Here is a 16,095-nt window from a genome sequence, read left to right on the forward strand (position 1 = left end):
CGTTCGCTGACGCAGTTTAGCCTCTCAAGCCGACTCTGGTGCCCCTCGTCTGGCCCAGTCCCCGATGGCGGCGGCGAAAGACGAACTTACCCGAAGCCTTGCCGAAGTCTGCCGAATGCTTCCGAGCCGAGCTGTCAGAAACCTCAGCTCCCTCCTCCTCCTGTCCGAAAATGGCCGAGTGCTGCCGGACGGGCGAATCGGGCCTCGGCCGCGGTCGGACATCCGCTCCAGCGCGCGACGGGAGGAGCGAAGATGGCGGGAGGGTGTGGCCTAGGGGCTGCCGGGATTTCCGGGACCCAGCGGCAAAATGGCTGCCGCGCGGCCCGGCGAGGCGGGCGGAGTGCGCCCGGCACCGCGTCGCTGAGATCTCGCAGTCGCCACGCGGAGCCCCGTGGACGAGCCCGACACCCTCTGTGGTTGTCACCCCGCCGTCCTGACACGGGCCTCTGCGCCTCACTCAATCTGTTGTCTGCGTGGGGAGGGTCGCCAGCGTCATCTGGATGGTCGAGGGCCGTTTGCAGCTCCCATGGGGCCCACCCTGGTAACTTCTGGCACATCTTCGGTTTATCCCGGGTACATCCATGGCACACCCTAAGGGACCCTTATCCCCTCCCCCCCACACACACACAAAGATGAGACCGCATCACACCTGTGGCACACCTGGGTAGCCCATACACAACCATAGCACACCTGCAGCTAACCTGGTACACGCATGGCACACGCATCCACAGCATACTTGCTGCATGCACTAACCCTGCCATGGCCACTTAGCTCACCCGGGGCACATTTATGATTAATCCCAGTACATTCATGGCATACCCGAAGCACCCCCATGGCACAGTTGACGCTGGCACACTTGCTCCACACACCTGAGGGTCACTTTGGGGCACACTGAACTATATCCCTGTGACACACTCGAGTCTCAGACAGCCAAACTCTCTGTAGCCTACACTGCAATATGAGAGTCTTAGGCCCTACTAGGGGGTCCTGCGCCTAGAGTGTACCTGAGCAGGCAAGCCTAGGTACCTGCAGCCTGGAGGGGAAGCAGGCCTGTATGCATCACTCCACTCTCTCAAATGTTCCTTCGAGAAACAATTTTCAGGAATGTGTGTGTATTACACATACAGCCTGCAAAGCACATACTCGCCCATACGCTGTTTGACGGTACCTACCACATATTCAGGAATGTTTGCATTCTCTATGCACAACATTTGTGATAAATGGGAAAGTGGTCCTGGAATTAGGTCATATTATAGGCTCAGATTCCAAGCAGCATGTCTGTAATCACAGCACTTGGGAGACTGAGTCAGGAGGTTTGTCATGAGTTTGGGATCACCTGGGACTACATAGGTTAAGACCAGCCCAGGCTACAGTGTGAGACCTTGTCTCAAAACAAAAGGCCAACACTTACCTGGCAGGGGAGATACCATGATCAGGAATGTGGTTTTCCCAGGGCGAAGTTTATCCATCACACTCCAGAACTCCAGATATGCTGACCCATGCAGTTTCCCCAAATGAGGGAAACTTGACTGCATAATTTGTGGTAGTCGGGGACTGTGTTCAAGCTCTCCCCCACCCCACCCCCGTTTTTGTTTTTAAAGGCCAATTTCCATATCCCTTGCCACAGAGTTACATTACAGAAGTTAGTAGGTCACACTAGAAAGAAGTGGCTGGTTATGGTTTGTTACTATAGAGCTTGCTTGCTCTCCTTCTTTCCTTCCTTCCTTCCTTCCTCCCCCCCCCCTTCTTTCTTTTTCCATTCAAGACAGGATCTCACTCTAGCCCATGCTGACCTGGAATTCACTATGTAGTCTCAGGGTGGCTTCAAACTTATGGTGAACCTCCTACCTCTGCCTCCCGACCATAGAGCTTTCTTGACTAAGTGGGTTCCTGATTGCTAAATCTTGTCTGTGGAAGTCCTCTGCCAATTGGGTTTGTTGCTATATTTTCATTCTCTGAAAAATTAAGGTGGCTGGGTGTGGTGGTGCATGCCTTTAATCTCAGCACTTGGCAGGCTGAGCTTGAAGAATCAGTGAGTTCAAGGTTAGCCTGGGCTACAGAGTGAGTTCCTTACCAAAAAAAAAAAAAAAACAATGAAGTGTACCTCACTGGTAGAGCATTTGCCTAGCATGTTTAAGATGCTAGATTTCATCCCCAGCAAGGTAGGTGTGAGGAGCCAGGTGTGATGGCTCACTCCTATAACATCAGCACTTGGGTGGCTGAAGCAGGATTGCAAGTTCAAGGCCAGCCTGAACTACACAGTGAGACCAGAAGAGAGTGTCTTGAAAGAGCCTTGTCTCTCAGTAAGGAAAATGTGTTCTTTTCATGTTGCTTCCTCCCTGTTGATGTCACACTGTGATCTCAGTAAATCATTGACTAGCAGTGTTAAGTCCCAGAAGCCTGGCTTTGTTCCTCCAAAATGAACCTCTATAGGTTTGAAGTTGTTAGAACCACATCCAGGAGTAGTTAGCCTTAAACACTGTGTGTCATGTGGGGTTTTACACAGTATTTTTTTCCCCTGAGTCCCACAATTTCAATCTGTAACAAATGGCAGCTAGTAGATGCACTTGAAATATTTCTAACTCTTTGTTTTTCTTTTTTGACAGTGCTGGAGATTGAACCCAGGGCCTCAGGCATTCTAGGCAATGATTCTGCGACTGAACCACATCCCAGCCCTTACATTAACTTTTAAGGAAGACCATCCAGAAGGAGGAAAACCCCAACTAATGTGAAGCTGACCCAAATAATGACAGGTATCTAGGGTAGCCTCATTTAGTTGGGACCTGGAAAAGAACAGATCTGGTTTAAGAGAGCTCCCTGCTGAAATGTGATGCGACTCCAGACACCTTCTCTTGGCTTCCTGCTCCCACACGTGTACCTGCTAGGAGCCTGTCCAGAGGCTGTTACTAATGTCCTATGTTTATGAGTTTATGACTCACCTATTTGAGTCCACAACTCTAGAGCAGACAGCCTGAAGTCTGCCAGAAGTCAAGTGGCCCACAAAAACCCCAGGGACATTTTCTTTCCTGCTGTCTCTGGGACTAAAGAGAGAATAGAGCAAGAGGTAGGCACAGCCTGGATTCAGGTGCTACCCACTCTACCCTGAGTACAGCCTCTTTCATGAGTTTTTGATTTTTTTGTTTTTGTTTTTGAGCTAGGGTCTCAGTCTAGCCTAGGCTGAACTGGAATTCACTATGTAGTTTCAGGGTAGCCTTGAACTCACAGCAATCCTCCTATCTCTGCCTCCTGAGTGCTGGGATTAAAGGTGTGTACCACCACGCCTGGCTCTTTTATTTTGATATCATCTTCTTTTCTTCCTATTATGAATATCTAGTGTAGGTATTGTCAGACAATGTGAAGTCAGGGATATCCTAGCCATTTTGTGTCTGGAAGATTCCATTGTAAGCAGTCCTTTGGCTCTTACATTCTTTCCACCACCTTTTCCACAATGGACCTTGAGCCTTGGAAGGTGTAATAGAGATGTCTTAGTGCTAAAAACTGCACTGTCACTTCTTCTCAGCACCGTGGTGACTTGAGTTATCTCATTGGTCACCACCATCTGAAAGGAGAAGCTTTTCTATCAAAAGTGAGAGTAGCATTAATATATGGCTATAAAAATTAAGAAAAGGGGCTGGAGAGATGGCTTAGCAGTTAAATGCTTGCCTGTGAAGCCTAAGGACCCCGGTTCGAGGCTTGGTTCCCCAGGTCCCACGTTAGCCAGATGCACAAGGGGGCACACGCATCTGGAGTTCGTATGCAGAGGCTGGAAGCCCTGGCGCGCCCATTCTCTCTCTCTCCCTCTATCTGTCCTTCTCTCTGTGTCTGTCACTCTCAAATAAATAAATAAATAAAAATTAAAAATAAATAAGAAAAGATGCCAGGCATGGTGGCGCATGCCTTTAATCCCAGCACTCAGGAGGCAGAAGTAGGAGAATCACTGTGAGTCTGAGGCTACCCTGAAACTGTATAGTGAATTCCAGGTCAGCCTGGGCTATAGCAAGACCCTACCTTGAAAAACAAAACAAATATTAAGAAAAGTCCTTATAGGGCAGTTTTTGGTGGGCATAATATGTGCATTTAGCCAGACAACAGCAGTCATTACTCCCTAGGGCTCAAGACCTTCCCCACCATAAGGTTTTTTTTGTTTGTTTGTTTAATTATTTAAATTTTTATTTTCTTGAGAAAGGCAGATAGATGTGCCAGGACCTCTAGCTACTACAAATGAACTCCAGATGCATACACCACCTTATGTATCTGGCTTTATGTGGGTACTGGGAAATCAAACCTGGGTCCTTTGGCTTTGCAAGCAGATGTATTAACCACTAAGCCATCTCTCCACCACCCCACTCACCACCACCATAGGTTTTTGGCTAGGTTTTCAATACCAGACATGTATTCCCTCCTGTGGAGTGGGCCTCTGGTCTAATTAGAGAGTGGTTGGTTTCCCCCATAACAGATATGCCACTATTGTACCAGTTGGCTTGTTTGGCCTGGTGGGCCACACTTAAGGCTTGCAATGTCCAGTGCTATTAACCACTGTTGATGTCATCTCTCTCCTTTAAGGCTGCAGGCGGCATAGCTTTTTGTAGCTTTCTGTCAGCTATTGCACAGGGAGTAGGCTTACAGCTCAGCTCCAGCTTGATTTCACAGTGACCTGTAGCCCAAGCATGTGTAGTCTTCAACAATAGGGTCTGACCATCTAGTTCTCAAGGGAACCAAGAGCCTTGGCAATGGCCTTTAATGGTTAGGGGACATCAGTGACCTCCCTGGCCAACAATTCACTGGAAGGCATCCATTCCTGGTACTGCAATTTTTCTAGTAACAATATGGCTTCTGGGTGCACCATTATCCAAAGAAGTAGGTTTCCATATGTCACCTGTCCTTTTTTAAAAAATATTTTGACAGGGCCAACCTGAGACTACATAGTGAATTCCAGGTCAGCCTGGGCTAGAGTGAGACCCTATCCCTACCTCAAAAAATCAATAATAATAATAATAATTTCAATATATATATTACTTTTGTTTTAGCCAGATGCACAAGGTGGTGCAGGCATCTGGAGTTCGTTTGCAGTGGGTAGAGGGCCTGGCGCACCCATTCTCCCTATCTGCCTTTCTCTCTATCTCTATCTGTCACTCTTAAAATAAATAAATAAATATGAACAAAAACTATTTAAATTTTTTTTATTTCTTTCTTTTTAAAAAATTTTTATTAGCATTTTCTGTGATTATAAAAAAATATCCCATGGTCATTCCCTCCCTCCCCCTCCCCCACTTTCCCCTTTGAAATTCCATTCTCCATCATATTACCTCCCCATCTCAATCTTTGTACTTACATATATACAGTATCAACCTATTAAGTAGCCTCCTCCCTTCCTTTCTCTTCCCTTTATGTCTCCTTTTTAACTTACTAGCCTCTGCCACTAAGTATTTTCACTATGTAGTCTCAGGGTGACCTTGAACTCATAGCGATCCTCCTACCTCTGCCTCTCAAGTGATGGGACTAAAGGCATGCACCAACACCCCTGGCTTTAATCATTATTTTATTTTTGAGAGAGAGGGAGAGAATGGGCATGCCAGGGTCTTTCAGCTGCTGTAAATGAACACCAGACTCCCTTGTGCACGTGGGCAACATTGTACACTTGTGTCACTTTTGTGTCTGGCTCAGTGGGACCTGAAGATTTGAACAAACATTTTTAGGCTTCGCAGGCAAGTGCCTTAACTGTTAAGCCATCTCTGCAGCCCACCAGGCCTTTTTTTTTTTATTTTTATTTTTATCTTTTATTTTTTTATTAACAACTTCCATGATTATAAAAAATACCCCATGGTGATACCCTCCCTCCCCCCACTTACCCCTTTGAAACTCCACTCTCCATCATACCCTCTCCCCATCTCAATCATGCTCTCTTTTACTTTTGATGTCTTGATCTTTTCCTCCTCTTATGATGGTCTTGTGTAGGTAGTGTCAGGCACTATGAGGTCATGGATATCCAGGCTAGTTTATGTCTGGAGGAAGCACGTTGTAAGGAGTCCTACCCTTCCTTTGGCTCTTACATTCTTTCCGCCACCTCTTCTGCATTAGACCATGAGCCTTGGAAGGTGTGATTGAGATGTTACTCAATACTCTAGTCACTTCTTTCCAGCACTATGATACCTTCTGGGTCATCACAAGGTCACTGCCATCTGAAAAGAGAAGATTCTCTACCCAAAGTGAGAGTAGTGTTAATATAAGGGTATAAATATTAAGACAAGTGCTTACTGGGCAGTTTGATAAACATAGTATATACATTTTTCCAGACATCAGCAGATGTTACACCCCTAGGGCTCATGAATACCCCTGTTTTAAGTTTTCAGTATCAGGGATGTATCCCCCCCCCTCATGGAGTGGGCCTCCAGTCCAATTGGAGGGCAGTTGGTTTCCACCATGACAGACGTGCCACTATTGCACCCATTGGCTCATTTGGCCTGGCTGGCCAATTATAAGGCTTGCAGTGTCTACTGTTGAGTATCTTCACTGGTGGTATCTCTTTCTCCCATTGAACTACATGTAGAATGGCTTCTTTCAGCTTTCTGTCAGCTGGTCTACATGGAGGAGGTTATCAGCTCAGTTCCAGCAGGATTTCTCAGTGGCCTTGCAGCCCAAGTATGTGGAGTCTTCAGCAATAGGGTCTTACCATCTATTCCTGGTGGGAAACCAAGGGCCTCGGCAATAGCCTGTAATGTTTGGGGGGCATCAGGGACCTCCCTGGCCAACAATTCACTGGAGGTATCCCATCCCTGGCACTGAAAATTTTCTAACAACGATCTATGGCTCCTGAGTGTTCCATTGTCCAAAACTGGAGGATTCCATATGATTTATTTGCATCCTTTTAGATTTTGATTAGCCCTCCCTCCACCTTTCCTTTATTCAATCTCTTCCCCTGACCTCACTTTGGGCCTTTCTTTCTTTCTTTCTTTTTAAAATATATTTAGTTGTTTATTTGAGAGAAAGAAGAAGAGAGAGAGAGGCAGAGAGAGAGGGAGAGAACGGGCGTGCCCGGGCATCTAGCCGCTGCAAACAAACTCCAGACACATGTGCCCCCTTTTGTATCTGGGTCCTGGAGAATCAAACTGGGATCCTTTGGCTTTGCAAGCAGATGCCTTAACTGCTAAGCCATCTCTCCAATCCACTTTTTTTAAAAGAGTTATTTTTATTTATTTATTAGAGACAGAGAGAGGGGGAGATGGACACAGAGAGAGAGAAAGAGTGAGAATGGGCACACCAGGGTCTCCAGCCACTGCAAATGAACTCCAGACACATGCACCACCATGTGCATCTGGCTTACGTGGGACCTGGAGAATCAAACCTGGGTCCTTAGGCTTTGCAGGCATGTGCCTTAACTGCAAAGCCATATCTCCAGCCCCCCACCAGACCTTTTATTTTCTTTTCCTTTTTTAAAAATATTTTATTTTCTTTTTTAGTTTGACAGACAGTGATACAGAAATATGCAGGTAGAGAGAGAAAAAAATGGGCACGCTAGGGCCTCCAGCCACTGCAAATGAATCCCAGATGTGCGTGCCCCTTGTGCATCTGGCTTACATGGGTCCTTTGGTTTTGCAAGCGTCTTAACCACTAAACCATCTATCTCTCCAGGCCCTTCTTTTTCTTCTTTCCTTTTTTCTTTTTTGTTTTATTTTTCAAGGTAGGGTCTCACTCTAGCCCAGGCTGACCTGGAATTCACTATGCAGTCTCGGGGTGACCTTGAACCCACAATGATCCTCCTACCTCTGCCTCCCAGGTGCTGGGATTAAAGGCATGTGCCACGCCCAGCTTTCTTTTTCTTTTTATGGGTATACCAGGGCCTCTAGCCACTGCAAACTCCAGATGCATATGCCATCTTGTGCATCTGGCTTATGTGGGTCTTGGAGAATCAAACCTGGGTCCTTAGGCTTTGCAGGCATGTGCCTTAATCACTAAGCCTTTTAATGTTTGTTTATTTTCAAGGTAGTGAAGAGAGAGATAGAATGAGTGCACTAGGGCCTCTTGCCACTGCATATGCACACCAGAAGATTGCTTGGCTTTGTGCATGGCGATTCTCCTACCTCTGCCTCCCATATGCTGGGATTAAAGGCGTGTGCCACCACACCTGGCCTTTTTCAGTTTTTACAGGTGTTCACACATGAAAAGACATGTGTATCATGATTGTGCAGCTGGTGTAAGACTATACGATCATTGTGACCCAGGTCATATTCCATGTAGGGATGGGCCAGACATATTTTCATGTGCAAAGCCTCAGAGTCAAAGGTGAGAAGGAAGGGCTGAAGAGATAGCTTAGTGGTTAAGGTGCTTTCTGGCAAAGCCAATGGACCCAGGTTCGATTCCCTGGTACCCACGTAAAGCCAGATGAACAAAGTGGTGCACATGCCTGAAGTTCATTTGCAGTGGCTAGAGGCCCTGGCACACCCAATCTCTCTCTATCTGCCTCTTTCTCTATCCCTCAAATAAATAAATAAAAGATGAGGAGGAAGATGGCTCATCAGTTAAGGGCACTGGTTTGCAAAGCCAGCCCGAGTTCAATTCCCAAGCACCCAGGTAAAGCCAGGTGCACAAAGTGGTACTAGCATCTGGTATGGACACACACACACAGGCTTGCAAACAAAATAAACAAAAATTACCACAGATGAGGAGACCCTAATATACTCTAGAAGCTGATTGTCCCGAGATGAGGGAAGTCAACATGTGCATGGGGTGGGAGATGGTCAGAGAGGCTGCCCAACTGGATGGTGGCTTTAAGAAACACTTTCTTTTTTCTTTCTCTTTCTTTCTTTCTTTCTTTCTTTCTTTCTTTCTTTCTTTCTTTCTTTCTTTCTTTCTTTCTTCCCCTCCTTCCTTCCTTCCTTCTTTCCTTCCTTCCTTCCTTCTTTCCTTCCTTCCTTCCTTCTTTCTTTCTTCTTTCTTTTTCCCCTCAGAGGAGTTATTTTAGGGAAATGAATAAAATTTCAAGAGAAAGCAAACATCTGTGATAAATTATAACCCAAATCAGGATTTCCACCTAACTATGCCCAAGTAGAATATTCAGAAGCTACAGAAGATGGGAAAAGCTGTTATTCTGTTTTGGGGCATTTCTTTCCCTGAGGACTGACTCCCACCCTGCTTGAGTGTGGCCTCAGGCATGCGCCTAGGCTTCACTTCTGCCCCACTGCTTGTGCCCCCAGGTACAGGATCCCCAGCCTTAGGTGTGGGAAGTCAGAGATTGTTGTGTCCTCCTGGAAGGGATGTAAAGGTGTGAGACCAGAACCTAGCTGCAAGCCTATTACACTTCTAAAAATGTGAGATCAGGGGAGTGATAGGGGTGCTGATGTCTCATGGACATTCCTTTTCTTCCAGGGAGAAGCTCCTCCAAGGTGGTATCCTGCTGCTGTTGCTGCTGCTTCCTAAGGCTTTGGCCAGGCAGTGCCCTTTCAGGGCAGCTGTGTTGTTGGCTAGGCTTAGCTTTCTGCCCTTATGTGCATTTCATACCTCACCCCACTTTTCCTTCAATTTTGGCTAGTAACTTTAAATATATATATTTATTTATTTTAAGAGTGGGAGAGAGAAGAGGCAGATAGAGAGGGAGAGAGAATGGGCATGCCAGGGCCTGTAGTCACTGCATATGAACTCCAAACATATGTGCCACCTTGTGCTTCTGGCTTAAATGGGTACTGGGGAATCGAACCTGGGTGCTTAGACTTTGCAGGCAAGTGACCTTAACCACTAAGTAATCTCTCCAACCCAGTAACTTATTTTTTTTTTTTTTCGATGCAGAGTCTCACTCTAGTCCAGGTTGGCTTGAAATTCATTCTGTAGTCCCAGGCTTGCCTTGAAAATTCACAGTGATCCTCCTACCTCTGCCTCCCAAATGCTGGGATTAAAGGGATGCACCACCACACTGGCTTGGTTGGTAACTTTAATAATAATAATTATTATTATTATCATTGTGTTTTTTGTTTTTAATTAGGGCTGACTGTATCCCAGGCTGGTCTGAAGCTCACTGTGTAGCCCCAAGCTGGTCTTGAACTACTGGCTATCTTCCTACCTCAGCTTCCTGGGTGCTGGAATTAAATGCATGCCACCACACCTGGCTAGTTGCTGGTAACTTTTTGTTTGTTTTTTGTTTTTTGGGGGGTAGCATCTTGCTGTAGCCCAGGTTGACCTGGAATTCACTATGTAGTCTCAGGGTGGCCTTGATCCTCCTATCTTTGCCTCAAAGTATTGGGATTAAGGCGTGTGCCACCACGCCTGGCCCCTAACTGGTAACTTTTTAAAATAAATATATTTATTTATTTGATAGAGAAAGAGGGAGAAAGAGAACGGGCATGCCAAGGCCTCCAGCCACGGCAAACAAACTCCAAATACATGCGCCCCTTTGTGCATCTGGCTAACATGGGTCCTGGGGAATCGAACCTGGGTCTTTTGGCTTTGTAGGCAAACACCTTAATCACTAAGCCATTCCTCCAGCCCAAGTATTTTTGTTTGTTTGTTTCCTATTTTTTCCATTTTATTATTAATTAATTAATTTATTTATTTATTTATTTATTTATTTGAGAGAGAGGGAGAATGGCACACCAGTGCCTACAGCCACTGCAAATTAATTCCAAATGCATGTGTCCCCTTGTACATGTGGCTTACATGGGTCCTGAGGAAACTGGTAACTTTTAAGAAGGAGAGGTGTTCCCTTGTGTGTTGACTCTGGCGTACTGCTCAGCCCTGTTCCTTCTACTGGCTTAGTACCCTAAAGATGAGCACTCACCTCCCGCCAACAAAACCACCATGTTTTGTCATCAGAAAGATAAGAATCCCCCCCCCTTTGGATGACCATGAAATATATTTTCCCTCATGAAAATGAAAAAGGTCCTTTAGCTCACATTCAGGATTGGGGTAACATCACCTATCAGTGTGAGGAGTTCCCATTGTCCTGCCTTTAGCTGCTGAGGACTATGGTGCTAAGATCATGTTCTGCCAGATGTTCTGGGAGGGATCCTACATTGCCCTTGTGACCACTGGGGCTCCTCAGGTGGCCATACCAGGAGCCCATGTAGCAGTAGGAGCCCCAAATAGGCAGAAGCCAGTGGCTGGGTCTTCACAGTCATCTGTAAGTGTCCATCTGCTGCAGCTAAGCAGCACTGGTGTGCGGCCATGGGTGAGGTGGCAGAATGGGCTCCTCTGCTTGGCTGCCTGTGCAGGTGTTCCCTGCTTGGAGAACCTGAGGATCCTTAACTACTTACCAGCTGTCGTCAGTTCCTCTCCAGATGCTGCTTCAACTGAGCAGGCTGTACTACAGCCTGTATTTCCTGGTCACCCTCCTGATGATCGCATATAAAAGTAAGTCATGAGCGCTAGGCCCACTCAAAGAGTCGCCTCCACCCGAGCTGACCCGACTTCTGTGTGTGTGTTCCCAGGTCAGGTGTTCAGCTATCCTTACAATTACCTGGTCCTGGATCTGGCTCTCTTACTTCTAATGGGGATTGTGGAAGCAGCTCGGCTGTACCTGGGTGAGTTGGTTGTGAAACCATAAGCTATGGACATAGCAGGTGTTCTCTCACATGTTCTGAACCTTTAAATATTAACCATGCTTAGTGTTGTTAGACATTTTCATTTAGAGGGCTTCGTCAGGTGCTTTGCAGTGTTGCCTGATGGTGTTATTAAGTGTTAACCATTTGTTGAGAAGCTCTGTCCCAGGTAATGGCGGCATCCTTGTGACTGGAAGGATGCACACAGAACAGTAGAATTCAGACCAGAGGCCCAGAATACTCCTGCAACCCCTTGCCCCCCACTAGTTTCACCCATTGGGGAGAAGTCTAAAGCACCTGTCAGGTCCCTGCAGGAGAGTGGGCCTAGCCTCTGAGAGCAGCTCAGGGCCAAATTGGTTACTACCTGAGTGGACACTCAGCCAACTCTATATTTATTACTTATTTATTTATTTACAAGCAGAGAGAGGGGGGCTGGGTGTGCCAGGACTTCTAGCCACTGTAACTGAACCCCAGGTGCATGTACCATTTTATGTATCTGGTTTTATGTGGGTGCTGGCTGACAGGCTTTGCAAGGAAGCACCTTTAACATCTGAACCATTTCCCTAGCCCCAATTCCCTCCTTTTTATATTTCACTCTTTTTTAAAGATTTATTTTTTATTTATTTATTAGAGACAGAGAGAAATATAGAGTAAGAATGGCACACCAGGGCCTCTAGGCACTACAAACGAACTCCAGACACATGAGCCACCATGTACATCTGGCTTATGTGGGACCTAGAGAATCGAACCTGTGTCCTTAGGCTTCACAAGCATGTGCCTTAACTGCTAAGCCATCTCTTCAGCCTATTTTAAATTTTGTTTATTTTTATTTATTTATTTGAGAGCGACAGACAGAGGGAGAAAGAGGTAGAGAGAGACAGACAGAGAGAGAATGGGCACACCAGGGCCTCCAGCCACTGCAAACAAACTCCAGATGCATGCGCCCCCTTGTGCATCTGGCTAATGTGGGTCCTGGGGAATCAAGCCTCGAACTGGGGTCCTTAGGCTTCACAGGCAAGCACTTAACCACTAAGCCATCTCTCCAGCCCTATTTTACTTTTTTAGTTTTTTTTATTTTTTAAGAGAGAGAGAGAGAATAGGCAGCTTGCCAGGGTCTCCAGCCACTGCAAATGCACTCCAGACACATGTGCCACTTTGTTCATCTGGCTTGTGTGGGTCCTGGGGAATCAGACCTGGGCCATTGGCTTTGTAGGCAAGCACCTTAACTGCTAAACCATCTCTCAGGCACATTTTTTTTTTTGGTTTCTTTGAGGTAAGGTCTCAGTCTAGCTCAGGCTGACCTGGATCTCACTCTGTAGTCCCAGACTGGCCTTGAACTCACAGCAATCCTCCTACCTCTGCCTTTTGAGTGCTGGGGTTAAAGGTATGCGCCACCACACCTGGCCAATTCCCTCTTTTTTTTTTCTTTTGATTTTTCAAGGTAGGGTCTCACTCTAGCTCAGGTGCTGACCTGGAATTCACTATGTAGTCTCAGGGTGGCCTCGAACTCTTGGTGATCTTCCTACCTGTGCCTCCCGAGTGCTGGGATTAAAGGCATGCGCCACCACACCTGGCTTCCAGTTCCCTTAACCAGAGTTCATTTAGGGTAATTTCGCACAAGAGACTTGAGTACAGAAGTAAAACATAGAAGTCTGTCTCCCAGAGTTCGAGCCATAACTGTCAGAGGTCCAGGTCTGTACCTCTGCTTCTGCCCTCCCTGCACTCTTAGACATAAGCATGTGTACAGGAGGCATACTGCACTGCCAGGCTCGGACCCAGGCCCCTCAAGTACATGCCCCACCACTGTAATGTCCAGTATATAGTGAGGAAACCGAGGCACACACAGATGCTGTCCTCTACCCTCTCTCTTGTTATCATGTGGTGCCCCCAGCTGGGTGTATCACATTCCCTTGCTGTCTGTCCTAGACATGGCACCAGTGTCTACTGCCATGGATCGTGCTGGCGCATCCACAGCTTGCTCAATAGGCAGGATGCAAAGGCTGTCACTGCACAGACAAGGAGACTGGCTGGCCCTTGAGGCTGCCCTGTGGAATGCAGAACCTCATCCTGTAGGGCTGGCTGTTGGCACTGAGCATCCCAAAGCACATTGCACACCTTTGGGCACCATCAATAGAGTCAGCAGACCCTGCACACTGTATGGCTGGGGTCATCAGGCCTTCAGGTACTCTCAGAAGCTGGGGTTGGCAGACCCTTGGTATACCAAAGCTGGTGTTGGCAGGGCCTTGCCCCCCCCCCCACAGCAACTAGTCAGGTGCTGGCATTCCCAGTTGGTATTTTCTATGACTGACCCATTTGTTTGTAAAATGGGTGGTTTTATTTTTTTATAAGTAGTCATGAATTTTCCAGAGCTGGCCTGCTTCAGCCCAGACTAAAATATTTTTAGAAGTTTTAAACAAAATTCCTTTGATCTCACTTGGAGTTAGGAAAAGGTGGCAGATGCCTACAGTGTTGGAAACTACACTGTCTTGAAAGCACAGAGACTGGGATTCAGCCGTAGACACTCTCCATCATGGAGTGGCTGCAGTGGGTGGTTTCCTCAGTTTCCATAACCCTGAAGCTATGTGGTGGGTCCTTGGTTGTCCTGCAGACCCTGCCTCACTCTGTGTTTGCTCTGCTTTTCAGGCACAAAGGGCAACCTCACCGAGGCTGAGGCCCCCCTGGCCATCAGCCTTGCCCTCACAGCAGGCAGCGGCCTCCTCGCTGCCTACTTCCTGCTCTGGCAGACCCTGGTACTATGGATGGACTCAGTTCTCAGTGCCGTGCTCCTGGTGCTCCACGGGCTGGAGGCCGTCCTGCAGGTGGTGGTCATTGCCGCCTTTGTCCGCTAGTCGTGCCAGATCAGCCTGCACAGTGCTCTTCCTCAGCTCCCGCCATCACCCTGCTGCAAGACAGGGATCTGTTCTGCTGATCTGTAGATGGGTTTAGATGGTTTGACTCATCTTTTTGGGTGGGGCTGGGGCCAAAACCAAGGAGGAACAAGCTGTTGGGGACCTAGGTGTTGAAAATGGCCACCCAGAGGAGGATGAATACCAAGGATGTTCACTCAGACCCTATGACTTGGGTTCTGGCAGCAGGACCACTGCTGACCACCAGACCAAAAGGCAGAAAAGCCCTTCAGGAAGGAAACTGCTGGGGCAGCCCAGTGGTTCCACCATGTTGCCATCTCAGAGAAGCAGGATCCTGGTGGTTTCTGAAGCCATTCCCATAGGGAGGGCTTGGCTGTCTTTGTCTGGCACCATGTGTTTTCTCAAACATCAGTTCTTCACATTCATGCTTCTCACTCTGGCCTGATGCATATTCTGAGAGCCCACTGTCCTCTGTTGCTGGCCTCACACCAAGCTGGGCTTCCTTGCAGAGTTACATGGTGGCAGGCCCTGCATGCTAGTGTCCCCCAATTTGGCTCCCTATCAAGGCCAGCCCAAAACAGAATGGCGTACAAGGGTTTCCAAAAACAGGACAAAAAGAAAAAGAACAAAAGAAAACCTCAAATGGGTCAGACAGGTCTGTGTTGAGGTGTTTTCACTTTGACCATCACCTGAGGTGGAGGGTTCTGGGAGTTACTGAAGGTAGAATATAGAATAAGAAAACAGTCTAGGAGCTGCAGTCCCCTGAACCTCAGCAGCATTTACAGTTTGTGCTGAATACATTCCATCCCATATCTTGACTCCATTCCTAGACTTAGTGAATTCACCTTAACTATGTGAGCAGATGTTTTGGAGGGGTATTTGTTTATGTGTGCGGTGCACCTGCCCTGCTGCACTGGAGGAAGTCAGAGGACAGCTTCACTTTGGATGTTGGTCCTCGCTTTCCATCTTGTTTGAGACGTGGGCTTTCATTGTCCACAGCTGTGCTAGCCAAACTAACCGGCCCCCAAGCTTCTGGGTGATTCTCCTGTCTCTGCCTCCTGTCCTGCTGTGAGGATTATAGACTCCTGACTCTACACAGGTTCTGGGGATCCAGACTTGGATACTTAAGCTTGCGTGGCAAACACTTCGCCCACTGAGCCATCTTCCCCACTCCTTAAGCAGATTTTTGCAGTCTCTTTCCTTGGTTTTTATCTGTTGTGTGTTTTCTGTTTGAAATGATGTTATGGTTATATATCTCTTTTTAAAATAAATAAGTAACCAGGTGTGGTGGCGCACCCCTTGAATCCCAGTACTCAGGAGGCAGAAGTAGGAGAGATAGGAGGATCACTGTGAGTTCAAGGCCACCCTGAGACTACATAGTGAATTCCAGGTCAGCCTGAGCTAGAGTGAGACCCTACCTTGGGAAACAAAATAAAGTAAAATAAATAAGTACTTACACTGCGATGATTTTTCTTACTTATAGCTGCTCACCTCGCCCAAGTTGCCATACAAAAGAGCCCACCCTACTAATCACCTACACAGCCCCATCCTGGGGCTTGCCGCGGTCCTTCACCTCACCGCCTAGTCAGAAGCCTTCTTCTTTAGATTGCCGAGAGTGAGAGGGATGCTGCGAGATCCAGAGCCTTGGCTGGGAACAGGAAGAGATCCATACCTGTGACTTTTTGTCTGATTTCCTTTGACCT

The 16,095-nt window shown here is 47.2% G+C and overlaps 1 protein-coding gene and 1 non-coding gene across 3 annotated transcripts; both read left to right on the plus strand.

The window, feature by feature from the left end:
• Nucleotides 1–332: 332 nt before the first annotated feature.
• Nucleotides 333–15,687, plus strand: Tmem80 (transmembrane protein 80). Of its 2 annotated transcripts, none has more exons than XM_045142350.1 (6): nucleotides 333–573; nucleotides 2,607–2,753; nucleotides 9,364–9,383; nucleotides 11,244–11,337; nucleotides 11,415–11,507; nucleotides 14,169–15,687. In XM_045142350.1, the coding sequence occupies exons 2-6, from the start codon at nucleotides 2,747–2,749 to the stop codon at nucleotides 14,372–14,374; spliced, it is 420 nt and encodes a 139-aa protein (XP_044998285.1). In that variant the 5' UTR covers nucleotides 333–573; nucleotides 2,607–2,746; the 3' UTR covers nucleotides 14,375–15,687. The 2 variants fall into 2 exon arrangements, with proteins under 2 accessions (XP_044998285.1, XP_004654227.2); XM_004654170.2 differs by having other exon boundaries at nucleotides 333–541.
• LOC123457979 lies at nucleotides 1,404–1,575 on the plus strand. The gene has a single exon (XR_006635322.1). It is a non-coding gene; the product is annotated as a U1 spliceosomal RNA (small nuclear RNA).
• Nucleotides 15,688–16,095: the final 408 nt, after the last annotated feature.

This window comes from Jaculus jaculus, chromosome 1 (genome assembly GCF_020740685.1).
Source record: "Jaculus jaculus isolate mJacJac1 chromosome 1, mJacJac1.mat.Y.cur, whole genome shotgun sequence".
Taxonomy (NCBI): Eukaryota; Metazoa; Chordata; class Mammalia; order Rodentia; family Dipodidae; genus Jaculus; species Jaculus jaculus.